The sequence below is a fragment of the Anser brachyrhynchus genome (genome assembly GCF_964034855.1).
Source record: "Anser brachyrhynchus genome assembly, chromosome: 1".
Lineage (NCBI taxonomy): Eukaryota > Metazoa > Chordata > Aves > Anseriformes > Anatidae > Anser > Anser brachyrhynchus.
In genome coordinates, this window is record NC_137694.1 from 184,681,657 (window position 1) to 184,701,346 (window position 19,690).

The 19,690-nt window shown below is 36.1% G+C and overlaps 1 protein-coding gene across 2 annotated transcripts in view; it reads right to left on the bottom strand.

Moving 5' to 3' along the window:
• The window catches only part of COG6 (component of oligomeric golgi complex 6), a 52,303-nt gene that overhangs the window by 24,120 nt on the left and 8,493 nt on the right, over positions 1 to 19,690 (bottom strand). For both annotated transcript variants that reach the window (XM_080555774.1, XM_080555775.1), the window contains exons 5-11: positions 11,865 to 11,976; positions 10,121 to 10,203; positions 9,817 to 9,887; positions 8,623 to 8,716; positions 5,148 to 5,276; positions 4,944 to 5,035; positions 558 to 622 (exon numbers count right to left, since the gene is read on the bottom strand). In XM_080555774.1, coding sequence (XP_080411900.1) covers positions 558 to 622; positions 4,944 to 5,035; positions 5,148 to 5,276; positions 8,623 to 8,716; positions 9,817 to 9,887; positions 10,121 to 10,203; positions 11,865 to 11,976 — 646 coding nt within the window. The remainder of the gene's footprint in view (positions 1 to 557; positions 623 to 4,943; positions 5,036 to 5,147; positions 5,277 to 8,622; positions 8,717 to 9,816; positions 9,888 to 10,120; positions 10,204 to 11,864; positions 11,977 to 19,690) is intronic.

Below are 19,690 nucleotides of genomic sequence, written 5' to 3' on the forward strand. Positions count from 1 at the left end.
GGCAAAGCTGTGGAGGGATATGCCAGAAATACAGCAGATCAAGTGGGCACAAAGCTGAGCTATGTCTCAGTAAGTCCTTAGTAAGTCCACAAACAGGCGAAGAAACCATTCCATAGAAGATTTTGACACACTTGCACAAACTGTACTCTCTTCCCCTAAGCATATAAAATAGACGCTACAAAAAACAGGGTACTAAGCTAAAATGATTTTTCACTTGACCCACTACAGCCATTCTTATACCCTTATCCTAAAGCTAAATTTTTGCACCTAAGCACCATTACACTTTAAGAAAAGTAAAACAAAATCAAGATACAGATTTACTATCTTAGTATCTCTCACTATACAACTATTTATTACCATACCATGAACTACATATCCATGAACTACTGAACCTTTAATTTTGAAGGTCTTTATGATTCAAAGCTGAGAATTTAACTCAACCGACAAAAATGGAAATCCATTATATAGATGTGACATGGGATCTGGAAAAACACTACAGAATGATTTTATTTTTTTAAATTTATTTTTAGAGTGTTAAAGAAAGCAATATACCTCACCTTTAGAGGCCTGCAGACACCTTCTGTGATGTGCCCAACTACTTCTTGAATATTTTCTTCCACACCTATAGTTAAAGCAAGCACATGCTAAGATTATGCAAATTTAATTCTCTTTTCTTCAAGACTATAAAACAAATAAACAAATATAAGAGCTATTCATCCATAAAAAAGCATTATGAACTGCATGTCCTTTTCTCCACAGGACTAGTTTACACCTCCACTGAACTTCACATCTAGCCATTAAGAAAAGGTTGCATGACAAACCAGAGTCCTGAAGAGTCACTACTTTATGCTATGCGATTGCTTCCTAGCACAGCGCAGTGCCTGGGGATTTGAAGCAGAAGGAAAAAAGGGAAGAGTAAATGATCTAGCCAGAAACTGTCACAGTAAGGCTCAGTATCAGCAGTTCTTAAAACTAAACAGGAAAAAAAAGGCACTGGGATGTTCAAGGAGCAACAGTACATACCATTTTGAAAGGCCGGAACTGTAAGTACATGCATCTGTCAGTGTTGGGTAGTGATGTGCTTCTTGTAGTGTTACAAATTAAATCACACATGTACCTGCACACTGCAGTGTACTACAGCGTTTGCAAATGCTTCCTCTCTAGCAGCAGTTGAAACTGATCTTTCAGCGAACAAACTCTATACAAAAGAGAATATTGCCCTATCTTATTGTGAAACACAAATGAATTGTTGCATGGCAACCAGCACTGTCATAAATCAATCAAACTGAAAGCAACAGATCTTCAAGCTCTCACTTCAGTAACAACTCAGAATAGATTTATGGAGACAGCAATACTTTAATTCTAATTTAAAACTTGTCAACAGGAGTTCATCTTCAGATGGGACCCATGCAATGAACAGTAAACAAACTGACTGTGACATGTGATAAAAATCAGGTGACCTGAAGCTATATTTTGCAAATCTCATTTCACACTAGAAGAGAATACCTCTAAGAGAAAAAAAAATATATAGAAGATTAGAGATGTGTGACAAAGCCTCTTTAGACCAAAATACATGAAAAGCCACATAAGCACAAACAACTAAATTCAGCGTGGTGGTTGTCTTGAAGCATACTACGTTGGTAAGTAATAAAAATAGGTTTGTATATTGAAGTATCATTACTAAGGAAGATAGCAAGATTACAAACCACAAGACTTGTGGCCTGTTATGTTAGTGGCTACCTCCCAGACACACCCTAATAATTTAGGCGATTTTTGGTAGGAAAAGCCACTTTTATTCATCAATGTAACGAGCACACATTCGCAGTCGTGTATCTAGACCAGATTGACTTAATAACGAATTCTTGGATATGAAAGTTTTAGCTGCAAAAATATACGAGTTTAAATACCAAGAGAGATGGAATTACAATTTTTATATATCACATGCTTATGCTGTCAAATACTCTTTCATGTCCAATTAGAATATTTTAGACTCAGCAAACAGGAAAAATAAATCTTCCAACACAATTGACTATATAACTGTTGCAAGTATTAGCACATCACTGTGACATGGAAGAATTATGGATTAAACAATTCTTATGGAATGAAAATCACTTTTGGGAAACAGTTCATTACTGAACATATGCTTTTGGCTTCCTGCTACACCATATATAATTTTTCTCTGCATACCCTTCTGTAAGAGACATCTTTCTTGTACCTTCATGTGGCTTCTGCTCTCCAGTTAGCTTCTTGCAACTCCATAAAAAATAGGTTTCTACTGCTTCTCTTAAACAGAATGCCTTCAATTCTCCCTTCTTTTCAAGTACAAGTTACCCACAGGACTGGAAAGCTCCCTACTAGCAGCATACCTGAGCTCCACAGAAGAGAACCAGATGCTTTATGTCTGTCAAGTACAATACAAAATCATTAATCTTTTCTGAATGTGTTTTAAATGCTTAGAATTTTGAAAGCATTTTGGTCAGATTAATTTTCTAGGGTTAACATTTGCAAGCTTATAAAACTTTTTAGAAGTTATTCTTGAATATTTAATTGTGGGCTATTTAGATCATTCTCTCTACACTCAAAACTGTGAACATCTCTCCAAAATAGCATTCACACAGTTTTGCTTCCACTGGGATCAAATCTACATCTGTCTCCATCTGTAGATAGCTAGATATGTGGCTTTTCTTTTTTTTTTTTTTTTCCCCCGAAAGGGGGAATGTTTTTGTTCAGATGCAATTTACCACCTTCTCCACAGTCCTGAAATTATATAGACTTTATAGGAGAATTTCAAAAATAATCTGATCTCAGAGAATCCCGATTTCAAATTACAAAAATGTTTCTACTTCTAAAAAGCTCTTCAAGCTGAAATTAAAGTTAAAACATTTGACTGACCTATTACAGAGAAAGCTTATCTCACCTAAATTTTGCCTTCAAATTTAATTGCCTAATCTATGCTAGCTTCTTGGGCTCCCTCTATAGGAAACAGGGAAAAACAGAACAGAACAAACAGTTTTGATGAAGCCTCTAGAAATGCCTATATCAGACCTACATTTTGTTAGGAAGATTTGCTTTCTGGAGACGCAAATCACTCATTATCTACATCAAAATCAACAAGATGTCCACTTTTTAAAAGGGCAAGCTAAACTAACTTAACTTCTGCTGTAACCTGTACAACCAGACACCTGAAGACAGTACAACAATACAGATAATTCAACATGAATCTCTCAGTACAACACACACTGTGCTCACTGGATTAGTCAGCACCAACTCAGGATTTATAGCTATATGAGGCATATCATCTTGATCTACTTAATCTGAATCATAATGCTGCACATTCCACTTCATGCTTCTTGTTAAACTCAGTGGCATCCCATTAAATACTGTTTCATCTTCAAGACATTATCCTACAACCATCATCATCAAAATTTTTCCCAAAGCTGCAGAGGAATAGTTAATGGATGCATCCTCTAGGCTCTGCTGCTCCCAGCGTGAAGGTAAGAATCCCTCCTCATGCTTCCTGAAAACTGGGCAACAGTGATGGCAAAGCCATTCCTGTTGAGCTCACAAAAACATTTTTGCTTCAGACAAATAGAGAAACTCTTGTTTATACTAGTCCCTTGGGAAAAAAGCTTTGTCCTGGTGATATTTTTAGAAAATTTTTCCCCAAAACATTTCTACCCCCTGTATTCTCAAGTAGTTTACTCTGGCCTATGGCTGAAATTCTCAAAATGTATCTGTATTAGGAGGACATAGTATCTAAGCCTGACTTCCTGCCAGAAGACCAGAGTATTTAATAGTTAAACAAAGCACTGCACAAGGGAGGAGAACTTCAGAACAGAATGGAAGACTGGGCAATAGCACAGTGAACTGCAGAACCAGATGCAGTAACATCCTCTGTGTGGCCAGCTTTTCCCGAACAACTCCCCATTTACAGCAAAAGCATCAGATCTTCATGTACAGAATTACCATGTCTTTTTCTCCACCACGCAGGTATCACGAGGTCTACGTTCTTGTCTCTCTGAGATATTATCACTATATAAAATTAAAATCACTTCTACAGTATGCTGTAACTAGTTAAAAAACCAACAACATTCCTTTGGTTTGATTTACAACAGTTCCTACTTTAAACAACCTCCTTGCTCATATACCTTTAATTACAAAAGCTATTTAATACTTCCAGCAGCAAGGAAAATGAGAATGCATATTAACTTTAAATCCCAGAGCAGGACTCAATTAAGACATACAATCTGAAAAACTCACCAGATTACAGATTAAACATCAGCTCTTACGTTGAGGTTTGTTACAACTGAACATACACGTCTTATTTGTTTAGTAAGTCTTTGGCTTAAGCCATACAGGCTAATCATATTATAGCTACTACATGACAAGGTTCTTAAAAGCATGGTTCAATCTATTTAAAAGACAGCAAAGGGGCTGAAGAATCTGTGTTAGAATCTGTAGATGCATTAATAAAAGGAGAGCCTTGATATTAAAAAGCTTCATGCATCTACGAGTGGCCTGCTTTGACCTTCAGAAACCTACGCTGATGTGTTACAAGACAGAAGAAAATTCCATTTTACTTGTAGGAAGGAAAGAACAGAATTATTGAAATAAATTACTAAGCAAATGATCAAGGGATAATAATCCTCAACGTATCAACAAGTAATCCTATCACAATGTTTTCAGAGACAATTTTGAACACTTTGTCCCTCTGTAAATTTAGTGTAAACCTATTGTGAGTAAAATGAAAAGAGTAAAATTTGAAGTACTCTTCTTTGCTAAGGGCTTTCTTTTGGCAAAATGCAACCTACGCTATTCTGAAGTTAATTCCAGGAAAATGAAAGCTCAACTCTCATAACTTAAGCCCGGACTAAGAAATTACTCACACTTCTTAACTTATTTTCTTATCACTTCCCAATACATGTTTCAAAATCTAGTACTACCTTGAATGGTTACAAGCTTTAGCATAGCTTCTAGATGCTCTTTTTCAGAAGCTGTAGCTTGATGCAGCCAGGCCAGCATGTCTCCCACGTACCTAAAGAAAGACAGAAATTTCTGTGTAAATCAGGGGTTTACGGTGTGAGGGATCTGAAGTGTGAACAGGCAAAAGAAGGATTATTTCTTATACATTCTTACTAGCACAGTACCTCAGAGGATCGTGGGAGTGCATTTCAATAGGGCGGGGAGTACCTCCTAGACCTCCTCTAGTAAGAGCATCTATAAAGCCACGGACCACAGCACTCCTTCGAGCTGTTCCAAACTCATCCAGAGTATACCTGTTATCAAAACATGAAAATGAGTAAAACAAAATAGTTCACCTCATCACAATTGATTAGTTCAGCTTTACAGCTGATACAGGTAACCGTTTCTACAGTTCTAGACAACTTGCACCAATGCTTCCACTATAAAGCATTCAGAACTTCCTGATTTTCTTGACTCCTCATTAACAGATACTAAGGATGGCTTTTCCTTGACCCTTCCATTTGCTTATCACACACAAATAAATGAAAAATCACCTTTTTCAGTTTTGCACACATAAGCATGTATTGAGAGGTCTAGAGCTCCTGTTCACATATGGTTCACAGCTAAATGACAGAAGCAGCAACTTATTGCACCGCAACACAAGGCTTTCTCCATCTCCTTCTTCTAGGCCACCAGATGAATAATAGTGACAGTTATTTATTTGATGGTTGCTCTATGTCAATCAACCGAGTCTTAAGATATTTAATGCACGGACACTACAGCCCAGACTGCATAATACCAAATGGCATGCTGGTAATAGAGGAGGCACCCAGAAGATACACACAGCTCATTTTTGGAGCAGGCTACTTTCCTGTTGGGGCTGAAGCACGATAACAAGTGATGGGAAATGAACACTGCTAATATCCCTGCTTATCTGCTTAGAAACAGGACATTTGCAAGCAATGGAACACTTATTTTCTTCAACAACAGAATTTAAGTATTTTGAACAAAGCACACAAATTACAATGGCAAAAAAACAGAAAAAAACACAACAGCTTATTTTTCCCATATAACTGAAGAAATGCCACAGAGTAGGCTTGGTGTCACTTACCCATGACACCCTGCAGCAGAACAGATATAAAAATAAAATAATAATAATAGAAAGCATGTTACTCACTGACTGAAGTTAAATGAACACTACGCTCGCAATTAAACAGATGCGGAGGACAAAATACAAAAGGAAATAATAACTTGAAACATTTTCGACACAGTGTAAGTTCAATTAGATTTCTCTTATGTTATAAATAATCTAATGGATCCTTCATTATTTTTTTTTTTGCTCTATGTTACTACTGAAGGGAGGATAAGGAGGGAACACAGTGAAGAATTAGGAAATTTCTTTTTACATCTTTTTTCTCCCCCCACACTGTACTTGCTCACTTGGAGAGTAAAGATCTATCTATCTATCTATCTATCTATATTTAAAGGCTTGTAAGCCTACAATCAATCACTACTCACAAAAATTATGCAATTAGGAGTGGAAGAGTTCTGGGATCTGCTGACTACCCATAGTCCAGGAATAGCAACACCGCAGTGAAAAACCTCAAGTGTTTGGAGAAACCAGTTAAGCTCCTCACCACACTCCAATAAACAGCCATATCATTAAAAATACAGCAGCATTTTCCCCTCCAATAAACAGCTATATCATTAAAAATACAAGCACGATAAGATCTGTTTGTTTTGAAAACAGCAGTAAGTAACGATAATTTTGTTTAAAAAGAAAAAAAGACTCATTTTCCTTTTGCTCTCAGTAGAAAAGGGTATTACGATGACAAAATCCTGCATGCATAAAAAATCATTAGTAACTATTATTTACACTAGAAACACAGTATTTAATACTATGTTATTACATGTGCTCATGATAGGGTAAGAAAACAACATTTGTATTCTTTTCAGCTCTGCTCCAATTTTTCCAGAACCCAGCAAAGTAATAATCATTAGCGGGGAGAGGAAGAAGGTAGTGGAAAAGCTTTGAAAATCAGAGTGGAGGATGGAAGAAGAACACTGCTTCCAGCTATGACTCCATGTACTATCTGTGAAACAGTTTTCAATTTTTCTGTTAGAAACAGGAAGTAAAAGCCAACATTTATTTTAGATGCCTACTGGCTGCAGTTCCCAAAAGTCCATCCATGGTACAATCTTTCTTCCACCTTAAAGTTAAGGAAACATAACTCAAAATAAGTAAACAAGAATTTGTAGTCTTGTTTCTAAACTCCTGTCCTTCTCCATCTTACTTTCATCCAACCAAATCACAACCTTTATCAGATGCAAGGACTGTGATTTGGAAGAAAAAGTAAGTTTAGCAGAAGTGCTAAAATGTGTAAGAACAACAACAAACTAAGATTTTCTTCTATGGGATAATTGTTATACTTCGAACTCATCAGTTGGTATGTACACAGGTGGATAAGTAATTTCAGATTTAAGCTATAAAGTGCGAGTACTGCTATTCTGACAATACTGCTGTAGAAAGTAATTAAGCATGGTTATCTATGCTGAGAGACATGGCTCCATCTTCTACGGTAATGTTTGCTTTTGCCTTTGAGAGAAAAAAACCGTGCTATCACTGTCCTACTTCTGGTTATGTTAGTATTGCTGTTTGTAAGAAAGATGTCAGAATAAAAATTAAGTCTCTTTAGCAGATTCATTTTAAACTGTCCAGATGTGGGTTTATACAGAAGATAGTTTATTTTTTTTTTAATGTTAAGAAAGCAAAACTATAGTTTCGTGAAGTCTGAAAGTAACATCATAAAACAAAATATTTGTTGCAGAAAATACGTATTTATAAAGAACCCTATAAAATGTTGTGAACAATCCTATGCAGCTGTGAAAAAGGGCCTGGAGGACAGACAGCAAAAAGGGCTCTACAACCCCCAGCTCTGGCCTAATGTAGGAGCTGGCTGTAGTGCATGTACGGAGCATTACCACCACAAGCAATAGCTGGGGAGGTCAAGTGGCACCAACTCTTCCTGTAATTAACTAGCAGATCTGACAGAGCCTGTAGGGATGTGCACGGATTCTTGTACTGACAGAATGTTTAATGTCCATTCACACTACACATTTTACCCATGAAAATGTACAGTATGACACAGCTAACGACAAAGATAGCCTTTGAAAGACAGCCGAGTATTCTGCTGTCCTGCATGCCTGTGGCTAAGAGTAATTTGCAATAGTTGCAGAACATGGCAAATGCATAAAAAAAAAATCAAACCCAAAACTCAAAAACAAAGCAACTAAATGTACTAGGATTAAAGGTAAAACAGTACCTCCTAGGTGTACGGTCACCCCAACATAAAACGTTCTTAGAGTGCCACCTCGTGGTTAAGTTGTCTCTAAGAACTACCATTTCATTCCTGTTAAACAGTGCCTTCAGCAAATTCTGGACAAGAACTAAAGACTAGTATATAATGTATTTAACTAAGTATGTAACTAAGTACATACTAAGTTTTGCATTTAGAGAACTATGATTTTATTTTTTAAATCTGATGCAAACTAAATTGTCCCTATCCTTTGCACTGTAACTCACAGAGACAGAACTTAATTTAAGTTTCAAAGGCTGAAAATACTCATTTCTGTTAGAGATGATGATGAACATTTACTTACTTATACAGGACAGGTCTATCTTGTAAGGCTTCCATGGCTTGAGCAAGAACTGGAGAAATGTCACACGACTCCTGTGTCAAAGTCCTGCACTCATCTATAAAATAACAGAGGTAAAAGTGCTTTATTTACACTGCAATACCTTTTTATACCAGGCTGATAAACAAGAAAATGGATTGAAAACTCAAAGGCTTTTGATTTTGAATTGTAGAATATGCTACCTGGCCTTGTTTGTACTGAAGTAATTAAACTCTCTCCTTAAGCAGTACTTTGACTAAAATGGATGCCCATTGCTAATCTCAAGAAGAATGAAAATTAAATGAAGCTTATTATGTGGTTGCACCCATGTATAAGTGTTAACTCATTCAACCATCAACACTCTGTTAGGCTCCTTTATAAGAGACTGACACTTTACAGGTAAATTACTAAGAAAAAAGGAAGCAAGTATGTAACCAAGCTGTGAGGGCTTTTTGTTTGTTTTGCTTTAATGTCGTAACTATATAATCTTGTACATTCCATACAAGAATGTGGAAATCACGTAAGCTAAATCACACAACAGCATAATAATGCTTAATTTTCATTAAGGTGAAACTGCAACTATTATCTGAGCCTTCAGTATCCACAGAAGAATAGCCAATTAATTTAATCTCCTATTGCACCAGCTTTTTTCACATCTCTTCCTGTCAACAGAGAAGAGAGATGTAATTCAAAAGCATCTACGTTTTACACTATCAACATGTTGTATCAAACACTGAAAGTTGGATCCAGAAAACATGTGAAAAAATAATCACCTACAATCATTCAAAAAATCATTCAACCCAATATGTTGTTGTTTGTTTTTAAATAATAAGCCACTTCTCACACTAAACTAAATGTTACTAGAAAATCGTCAAAAACAAGAACTTCCCTGTGACCTGCAAGAAAATGAAATGCAATACACTTCACAATTGGCTTAGAATATGAAATTGTAAGTACTGTCGTCTGTGGAGAAACATCTGAAAACAGAAATAAATAACACAGTTTTACAAACAGGACAAAAAGGGGAGAATCTCCAGTTAATCACTTAGTTCACAAAAGCAAACCCAAAGACTCAATAATGAATCTTGGAAAGGGTTTTTACTGAGTTCAATCCACATCAAGAAATTAAAGGAATCATCATCATAATATTCATAAACATAAAAACAATTGTAGTCCTACTTTGAGTCCATCTGTAAAGTCGTTCATAAGACGTCTCTTGCAGTAAAGCCATCTGTTCCATAATTTCCAACCTACACGATAAAAAGATTTTATTTGCAAATATTATTTTAGCTAGTACTACCATATGCATGTGAAAACAAATAAAAGTAGCACTATAAAAATAAGAAAATTTAAAAACGTTACTACTCTTCATCTTGACGTGAAATACTGTATACAGACATACAAAGTAAAAAATGACACCTTGCTGTAACTTCTGCTTGTAACTAGCAAATGATTGTCTTGCACTCTTTTAAGTAACACTCACCCTGCCCTTTGCTGATTTGTCCGGAGGAGAATCTTGACATCATCATGAATTTGCTTTACTCGTCCTAAAGCCTTGAAAAAATCCTAAACCAATAAATAAAATAAAAAGAGGGTCAAAAAGCAGTTACATCTGATTCACGCCTCTAGCACTCTGTACGTCCCATTTTACATATGTACTAAACTGAGGATTTCAAGGATATTTCCACCCCAAATAACTTATCACTAGCAGTGAAGAAAAAACCTCTAGAAGAACTCTAGATGGACATCTGTACAAAAAGGTTATTTTGTTACTGTTTGAGAGCCTTCATAGAAATATACTAACATTATCAAACAGGCTTATTATGAGGTCAGCTTTCAAACATTAGGAAGGAGTCCAGACAATTCAGTTATAACAGCTTCTTTCTTTTGTGATTTGAACAGAGTTTGCCTCAGAAAAATAGAGTTCCTTTCTGGTTCAAGTCACGTAAAAATACATATTTTCTCTAAGTGAAGTACTCAACTGATTCAACATACTTACTGCCTTGCATCACCTGTGTTGAAGACCCTATGTTTATAAAAACCCAAATCACTCTTCCTTCAGAAAAAAAAAAATCTCCCCAAAACAGGGGTCTGACTTAAATGATGTTCTAAACACACTGGTTGATTCTATCCGAGGTGAAAAGCACCTACACGACTTTACTGAAGTCTGCAACTTCAGTAGCACAGCTACAATCACATCTCAGTTGCTTCTGAATAATTTTTAGGTAGCTCAAAGTATCACAAGGTAAGTATCACATACTTGTGATACAAAGTATCACATACTTATACAAAGTACATGTGATACAAAGTATCACATACTTGTTCTGCTGCAAACCAAGCACTGAATATATGGCCTGGTGTTGCTGTCGTTGCCTGCAACGTGTGCGTTTTAGAAACTTGAATATTCTTTCATGGTAGTAATTGGTACAAAAGCATACAGCAATTACTCAAGTGCATAATCATTTAACACATTCCATTTATGCTTTCATTAGCATTGTTTATGGTTATCTGTTCCATGTCTTTAATAATGCTTTAACTGCAAACAGGATGCCTGTGGAAATGAGATACTGCATCTCAGCAGATAGTCTCAATTAAAGCGAAGGTTTCCATGCAACTCCAATAATAAAATCTATTAAGGATACTCAATTCTCTCATTATTCAGTTTGCTTGTACTGCAGAACAATAAGCCTTCTTATCAAAAAAAACTGAACAGATTCAAAAACTTGTTTTGGAAGGTGGCTAAAAGTGAATGGGTACCTAATAGCTTCATCAACAAAATAATAATGAGAAAAAATTCTAAATTTTATTATTTCAAGTCCCTGAATACCTATCTATACATATACATGCACATGTACAAGGGCAGTACTACATATTACTGAAGACCACCAAATTTCTCATTTGCTTTAGTTGAGCGTGTAGTAATTTTAAAACATCTTAGCTAAAAATTGAGGTTCGATAAAGGTCTTTTTGAAGTGTAGAAACATGATAGCTCTTATTGCCCCTTAAACTCATTACACAAACTAGAATTTAATGCCGATTTTCTTTCTTGTTACTAGAATCTTTCATCACACATTTCAAACTCATCAGAAACTTACCACAGTGTTAAAAGGTACATTTCTCCATGAAAAATGAAGCTACAAAACTGATAATAAGATCTCATGTACAATTCCGCTAGGATGTTTTTATATTTAAGTTCAGGGCAAAGCTTTTAATGTTTGCTGAGTTACCTCAGTAATTGGCTCATCTTTTGTGCCTCGAAGGAGGTTCATTTCATCCGGTGTCAGCTGGAATTTTGCTATGAATGCATCTGCAACTTGTGCTTTCATTTCTAGTCGCTGACTGTAATAAAACAAAGTGAAAAGGACATTAGCTTTTAATCCTTATCTCCGACTCATTTTGCATATTCATACTTCTGGAAACTTAATAAGCATTAGAAACCAATGCTATTAAATTCTAATAGTACATTTGCCATCAAACACTTGAGTTGCATCTTCACGTGCGATTTTCCATTACCTTGAACATATTACTGAGCGAAACAACGTAAAGTTAAAGCATCTAAAAACTAGGAAGTTCTTTACAAATATTCCCTTAGCGTTTATAACACAAGATATCTAATCCTAATACTTTGTACTTATACAATTTAATGCTTGCAATTATCTCCTTTCAAATTCATCCAGGAAAGAATGGGCTTTCAGTTCATGTTCTCAGAAAGACACAAAAAGTTGCAGCATCCAAAATGAGAAAATGATCATTAGATTAATCTACTATTCTGTAGAAGAGATGCATTTCTGTTTAACAGTATACTGAGGGGATACAAATGTACTAATCTTACAAGCAATCAAAACGTAATGGCTAATTGCCTTCTTGGTTACCCTTCCTGAAATAAACACAACAGGGATTTAATATCCAAACCCCATCTTGTGGGCAGCATGTGTTTTGTCACACACCTTACAACCACAGAAGGACCCAAATGAATCTCACTTTATTCCACAGGAAGGGACTGGAATTCCAGTAGCAGCAGAAATTTGAACTGTGATTTGAGTACAGAGCATTCCATGAAATAAATACTTTTTTTTTCTAGGCATTGAGAAGACATGGAATTAATTATTTGTAGAAGAACAAGGATCATTTACTTTAAGACCATTTCAGCTTCTAGTGTACTTATTGCAACATAAATACACTGCTATTATAGAGTGGTAAGACAGACAGGTCCACTTCTAATACTGGCTGCCATAATTAAATTTTCTTACAAGACCAAAGCTTGAAAATAAAGCTTTTACTTATTTACCAGTTCTCTACTATCCAACTATTCTCTGGACTGCATTCAGCTGAAGCAGCACAGAAAACAAACTTCCCTTCTGTAGATGTGGATGACCTTCCCACCCTGCAGTTCTGCAAACTTTTTAAGAGGTCAAATGCAATTTTTTTTTGCAATTGTCATAGCATATGGAAAAGCAAGAAGGAAAGGAATCCAAAACTGTTAACAGAAAAAAAATTAATAATTTTAAAAAGCCCAGTATTTAAGTTACATAGAAAAAATGTAAACAAAATAGAAAACCAAAACTTCTCATGATTTAATACCACATCTTTAAATGACATGTCAGGTTTCACAAGGGTCCTATGCAGATGTTGCTGTTATGCTTTTACATTGACAGCTTCACGATGCATAAAAACATAAACTAAATGTGTATGCCTTAGCTAGTCAAACTGAAAATCAGGCATGGACACTTCAGACTTCATGAAATGATGGTGCTTTCAGCAACGCGCTGCTGTTCCACACCACTGTGACGAGGAATTCTAATCCATCAATGTCACGAGCACTTGATTTGGTTGAAACAACTGCCAATGTTACTCAGTGAATTACCTTTATTTAGTTGCTCTCTTCTCTCATGAGGGAGATCCCCATTTTATATTTAACTACAAATCTGAGTAGCTTTACACTGGACTATCCTTCCCTTTAGGGAAGAGAAAGAAGAAAGAAAAAAGGCTGAAAAAAGCAAATGCAAAATTATCTTTGGTTTCAGCTGAAGAAATGAGATCTCCCGTAAACACGGGAACAACTGGGATGTAGAGACACTTTGTCTGAGCATAAAGATTTTTAACAGCTCTTACAAAATATTTCCATTTACAATTACATCTCATTTGTCAGATTTTTAAAATATATTTTACAGGAGCTTTCAGCAGTAGCCTATATAGTTCCTCCAAACTGGGGCAGGGTGAAGCCTGATTTTAAGTAGTGAAGTATACTAGACACACCTTTTTTTTTTTTTTTCGGTTTGTTTTGCGTATTTGTTGGAATTAGTATTGTAGACTTCCAAAGTACAAGGCCCAGAGTCAGGAACTATACAAAATGGCACACTTGTTAGTCAGCTCTGGGATTCTGTGCCCCATTTATTCCTGTAAATGAAATCCTGCAAATGAACAATCACAGAGAAATTCACTGCCAAATCTCTCTCCTTCTGCGAGTCCTCACTCTACACAGCCCTGTTTATTTATTTTTTAATTATTATTATTTTGCTGCTACAAAGAACAAGGCTCCACCAAAAATCGTGCTTTAAAGCCATTCCCATCTCTGGCTGTGTCTTGGCTAACCCCTGCCATAACAGCGCATTGGCCCACTCTGCACATTCTCAGTAATTTACTTACAAAAATAATAGAGTCAATACGTTGCTCTCTAACACACCGCGAAGTTAAAAGTTCCACAATGTAAGCATAAAAGAACCGCCTCAAGGTGGCAGCAATGTTTCATCTATTTTTCTCAAGACAGTGATTTGGAAGTGATGAAAAGCATCCATCCTAAATCCAAACGCACACATCTTTGACTTTTGATAAAGCTAGTTCGTTTGGGCTCTGCACAAAAGACATGGGATTTCAACAAACTACTTGAATCCAGTTTCAAAAACCAGGTTAGCCAACCCTGCTTACACTTACTGTGTAAGTTGTCTTGATTATCAATCTGCATGAGAAAGAGACCCTGTTTCCTACAAGATGACGGATCAGTAGCAAAACACACGTGTGTTTTGTAGCTTTGCCTTCTACATGGCAGCATCCAGTATTAATGAGACCAATACATTCACACGGGTATTAAATGACATAGATATTTCCTCAGAGATAAACGAACAGATTTTTAACCTGAATTTAATCAATCTTATTAAAGCAGGGAAATAGATTAAAAGTACCACTCAAGCTTGCTACAGTTATTTCACTGTGTTAAGTGCTGTGCAAAGCCCAGAACACGCAGGCCACAAGGAAAGCTGGAGTAAGGCCACTCTGCCTACATCCCACAGGAACCGGTACCTGTGGAGGCACTCGGACGCTTCGAGACCCCACAGCCCTTTCTGTCATCTCAACTCACGCTCCAGGCATGCACGGTACAGAAGAAGAAAAGCCAAACTGTGCTGTTATCCCAGAGGATTGCTGGTTCTTTCCCTACAAAAGTTACCCCTGCATAAAGGCTCACAGGGCGCGGGAGCACAGCGCTGATGCAAAGCAGCAAAGTGCCAAGCACTGGTGGACTTTTGAGCTTGGATGGGGGACAGGACTCCAACAAAGAGCAATTTCCCCCATTTTAATCGTTACCACGGAGACAGGATTCTTTTGCAAGAGAACTCAAAAGGCTGGGAAAACTATGCACTTCATGCACTGTTCCCTCGAACTAAACACAAATGCACGCTGTTTGTTAGGATTATCACCTAGACAGCTCGAAAAATGAGGTGGAGGAGAAACTGACTTCTCCAAAATGTAATCCTACCTCACCACTAAATATACCATAAAAATTTGCTACTGTCCTTTACTTAGGAAGTCAGAGCATAATTTTCTGGAAGTCCTTTCATTTTGCACTACTGAGGACTCAACATTCATATTTTTAAAGACTCAAAGATACTTTTAGTATTTTATAACTCAAAAAAAATAACAACCATATTCAACAGATACTTATAAACGCTCTTCAGCAGAAGCTGGAAAAAATTTCTATGATGTTTTTGTGGAAGGCAAATATATGCAATTATATAACAAAAAACCTACACACAAGTATCCATTCTTAAAAATAAGTACCAGCTGCATAAGTAAAAATGCATTTGTAGAACAAATGTTTATGGTACATTTTGGCTGTCAAACAGACATCTTTTAATAAAAGAGAACACAGGCATTACGTGAAGGTATTTGGTGACCAATTCCACCTTAGAATATAATTATTAAATTTTCTGCTAGAGTAAAAACCAGGAAGGCACACAGTGAATTGTCTAACATACTTCCAGGATAAAGGAAAATAACATTATTATTACAGAAAGCTTTAGTGAGACCTCATCTGGAAAACATCATAATCCCGATCATCTATGTTCAAGAACAATGGCTTCCCATCAGAACAGAGCTAGCAGGATGACAGTGGGAATGGAGAACCTGTTTTATAAGAGACTTCAAGGTGGTCTGCCTAAGAATCTTCTCCAGCTGAAAGCTGAGAGGACAGATGACTGTTGTCTGAAGACACAAGGGAAAAAAAAAACAAAGACCCACATACCCACATCCTTTAAGATAAAGGACCGCATGGGCAAATGGATGATTTATATCTAAGAATTAGGTGGGAAATGAGGAAAAGGCTTGAAAGAACAACAAGCTTTTAAAGTAAGTGTTTCAAGAACAGCAGCAGGTACAAAATGCAAAAATAATTAAGTACTTCTACATTGATGAGTTTCTGAAAGACATTATGCAAATGAGAGCTGACAGCAGGAAACTGGACTTGAACTTAGGTATCTCCAATCTGAAGTCCCAATCTAAAGACAGTAAACATGCAATGCAGTAGCTGTGCTATCTATAATACATTCCACACTAAAAAGAAATGGATAATAAAAAATATATATATATCAAAAATGTTAAATGAGAAGTTTAACAACAGAAGATATTAACTGCACCAAAATGATTCAAACCTTGTCAGATTACTAAACACTCACATTAAAAAGCTTATATGCTGTAAATAAAGTCACAGAGTTTTTTGTTTTTGTTTTTCCCTTACATAGCCATCAGGCTTGCTATGGACATCTGTATTTACAGAATAGTCTGGCTAAGATTTTCACATGCAGAACTTCACAGCAGTCATTTGATGTATATACTTACTAGACAAATCAGTGTTTAGCAATGGTTAAGATACAATACATGGTTTCTAACCTGTGAAGAGAGATTAAAAAGAAGTATGTTTCCAGTAGATAGATTCTTTTGCATCTTGTAGAGGTGAGATACTGTCACATCAAACAGACTGATATCTTCAGCACATTTTTTATATAATCTGATAGAAAGGCATTTGAAATGGGACTGCTTGGTCTAGTCTTCAAATTTGTCATCAAATTGTAAAATGTCACCAAAGGCATGGAAACAGCACGCTGTTCTCTGTATCGACTTGGAGTAATATCGGAGCTTAACCAGCAGCAAAAGGAAAACTAAATCAGATATTAGGAAAACAACAAAGAACCCAAATCAATTTCCAGGGAACACCATGGGCTCTCTGTTCGGGGACTTTTCTTCTAAAAGCAGATTACACAAACATCAGTCAGGAATGCTATCATATAACTGAGAAACATTCCTCAGAAGCGCACAATCAATCTGTAAATCCATGCCTCATTTCATATTGATCAAGAATATGCCTCATGCGAATTGAGCATGCAGGAAATCAGGCTTTTTTTTTTTTCTTTTTGCTGCTCATGGCCAGAATATGATGAACTAGTGTTTTTTTGGTTTTTTGTTTTTGGTTTTTTTTTTCAGATTCATTATAGCTGTTTTGATTCCTGCATTATGCCCTATCGCCTATGCTTTACTGCAGTACAAATCAGGAAAGAAAATCCAGCACACAATTTCAAACATTCACACGCATATACCCCGAATTATAATTCAGTTTAGGCAATTACTACTTTTTCTCATGATGAATTTTCACAGGAGTAAATGTAACTACAAGTTTCAAAAGGTCAAGGCATGAAATATATCTCATCAATGCAAACCACCACTTTTCTCAGCATACCTCTCTAACCTCCTACAAATACTGCTGAACTTCCTGAATCATTTCCAAATTGACTATGACAAAAAAGTTGTTTCTGAAAACAGAAAAGAAAATGGAAAAGTATCACTAAGAGACAAGCATGAGAGACCTGTAGTATATCAAAGCAGCACTATTGAAGCAGCAGATGTTCACTGAGAAGCATTTTTCCTAAGACTTTTGACCTTGTGTTGAGCACTGAGGTGACACTGAAACCATTCACTGAACTCCAAGAACCATGGCTGTTGAATTTAAATAAAGAGCAAGTTTCAACATAATTCAATTAGAACAAATTGAAGTACATGCTGCATTTCAAGATAGGCTCAGAAATCACATTTAACTGTGTTTTTAAAAGCGAAAAAATACTAGTACTACAAAATCTTATTTTCCAGAATCAACATAACTAATAAGGACTCTGAAACTGAAACAGATTTCGCTCCATTTAAGATTACAATAGAAATTAGCAACGTAAGATAACGTGTAAAGGTGTTCAAGAGCGTAATTTCAATGAAAGCCCTGTGATCTTTTAGCCTGTCTCAAAAATAACTGTCCAATCCATTTCCATTCTCATTCCTTCATACAGTTTTCAGACTATGGTCCTCTTTCTTGCCATATTTTTCTTGCCATCTATTTTCTATTCCTGCAGGCTTATTTGCTGTGATCTCCATGTGCACTTGCATACACTCACATAATCACTTTTATTTACTTTTATAAGAATTAATATTGTAACTTATCTTCTGGTGTCGCTCTTCAGTTGTTAGGTCCACAACTGTCATTTGTGACTAACCTCAAAAACAGTCCTGTAAAATACCTTACATTAAATGTCTGTTAGCACCACTATGAAGCCAGGCTTCTGCCATTCTGCACACAAAATTTTGGAACTGCACTGTAATTTGGTTGGTTCTGGAACTGTACTGAGCTCTAGGAAACTTGCTCCCAGTCTAAGGTGAAGAAGTTAGTACTGCAAGTAGGCTTTTGGCTTCATACAAAGAAGAAAAAAGAATTAAACTCACATACAGCAAGAGAACTGACAAGTCACAGGAAGCTTTTATCAAAAAAAAAAAATCACACTTCAAGGAACAAGATCATTTTTCTGTCAGCCTATTAGCAAAGGGAATAAACAAACCCACATATTTTAAGAAACAGCAGATGCTGTTTGAAAACAAATTACTCTTTACTATACATACAAAGCCTAATTCAACCTGAAAGCAATATTAGCCTGCTAACGTAAATGTACAGCAATCTACTGAAGATACTGAAGAGGATTTTCAGCAATTCACAGAAATTGCCTAAATTAACTACTGCAGTTTTTCTTTATTATCAAAGGTTATTATGAAATACATTAAAACATTCTATTAAACGCTCTACATCAGTGAACATCAATAAATTAATCTTACGTTGTAGAGAGATGGGCTAAATGGTTTAGACTGCATTATTTCTTTCACATTACGTGGTTCTATCAAGTTGTGATCTCAATTTCTAAGGACACCAGAGGAAAAAAAAAAAAAACAAAAAACTAGCTCCTACATTAAGCAGATTCCATAACTTAAATAATGTGAAGGAAAACTGCTCTGCTTCTAATGTACAATACAAAGCAAACCATTTGAGAATTCAAAAGTTTTAACTGAAATCTGAGATGAGCATCTTATTTTCTTCCCCAACTATTTAACCCAGTGTCTTAATCGCACATGTTACCAACATAGGAAGTCCCAAATAGCTCATTACCTACACGATGCTGCAGAGGGACCACTATGCCTTCAAATCACAAATTTGAGAGGCTAGAAAAAGCAACCAGGAGTTCAGGTAAGAAGCTTAGGAACATGAAAATGGAACTTAGGAACTGAAATACAGTTAATAGTAGTGATAAAACTATGCAAAAAATAACAGGTGAGCATAATAAACCAAGTCCCTGCGTGGAACCACTAACACAGCCACTCCTCTGCAAGTATTGCAGGAGGGAAAGAACACCTGGCAAAGCCAAAAGCATGAATAAGCATCATCACTTAAAGTGTTCGTATTTCACTGTTATCATAC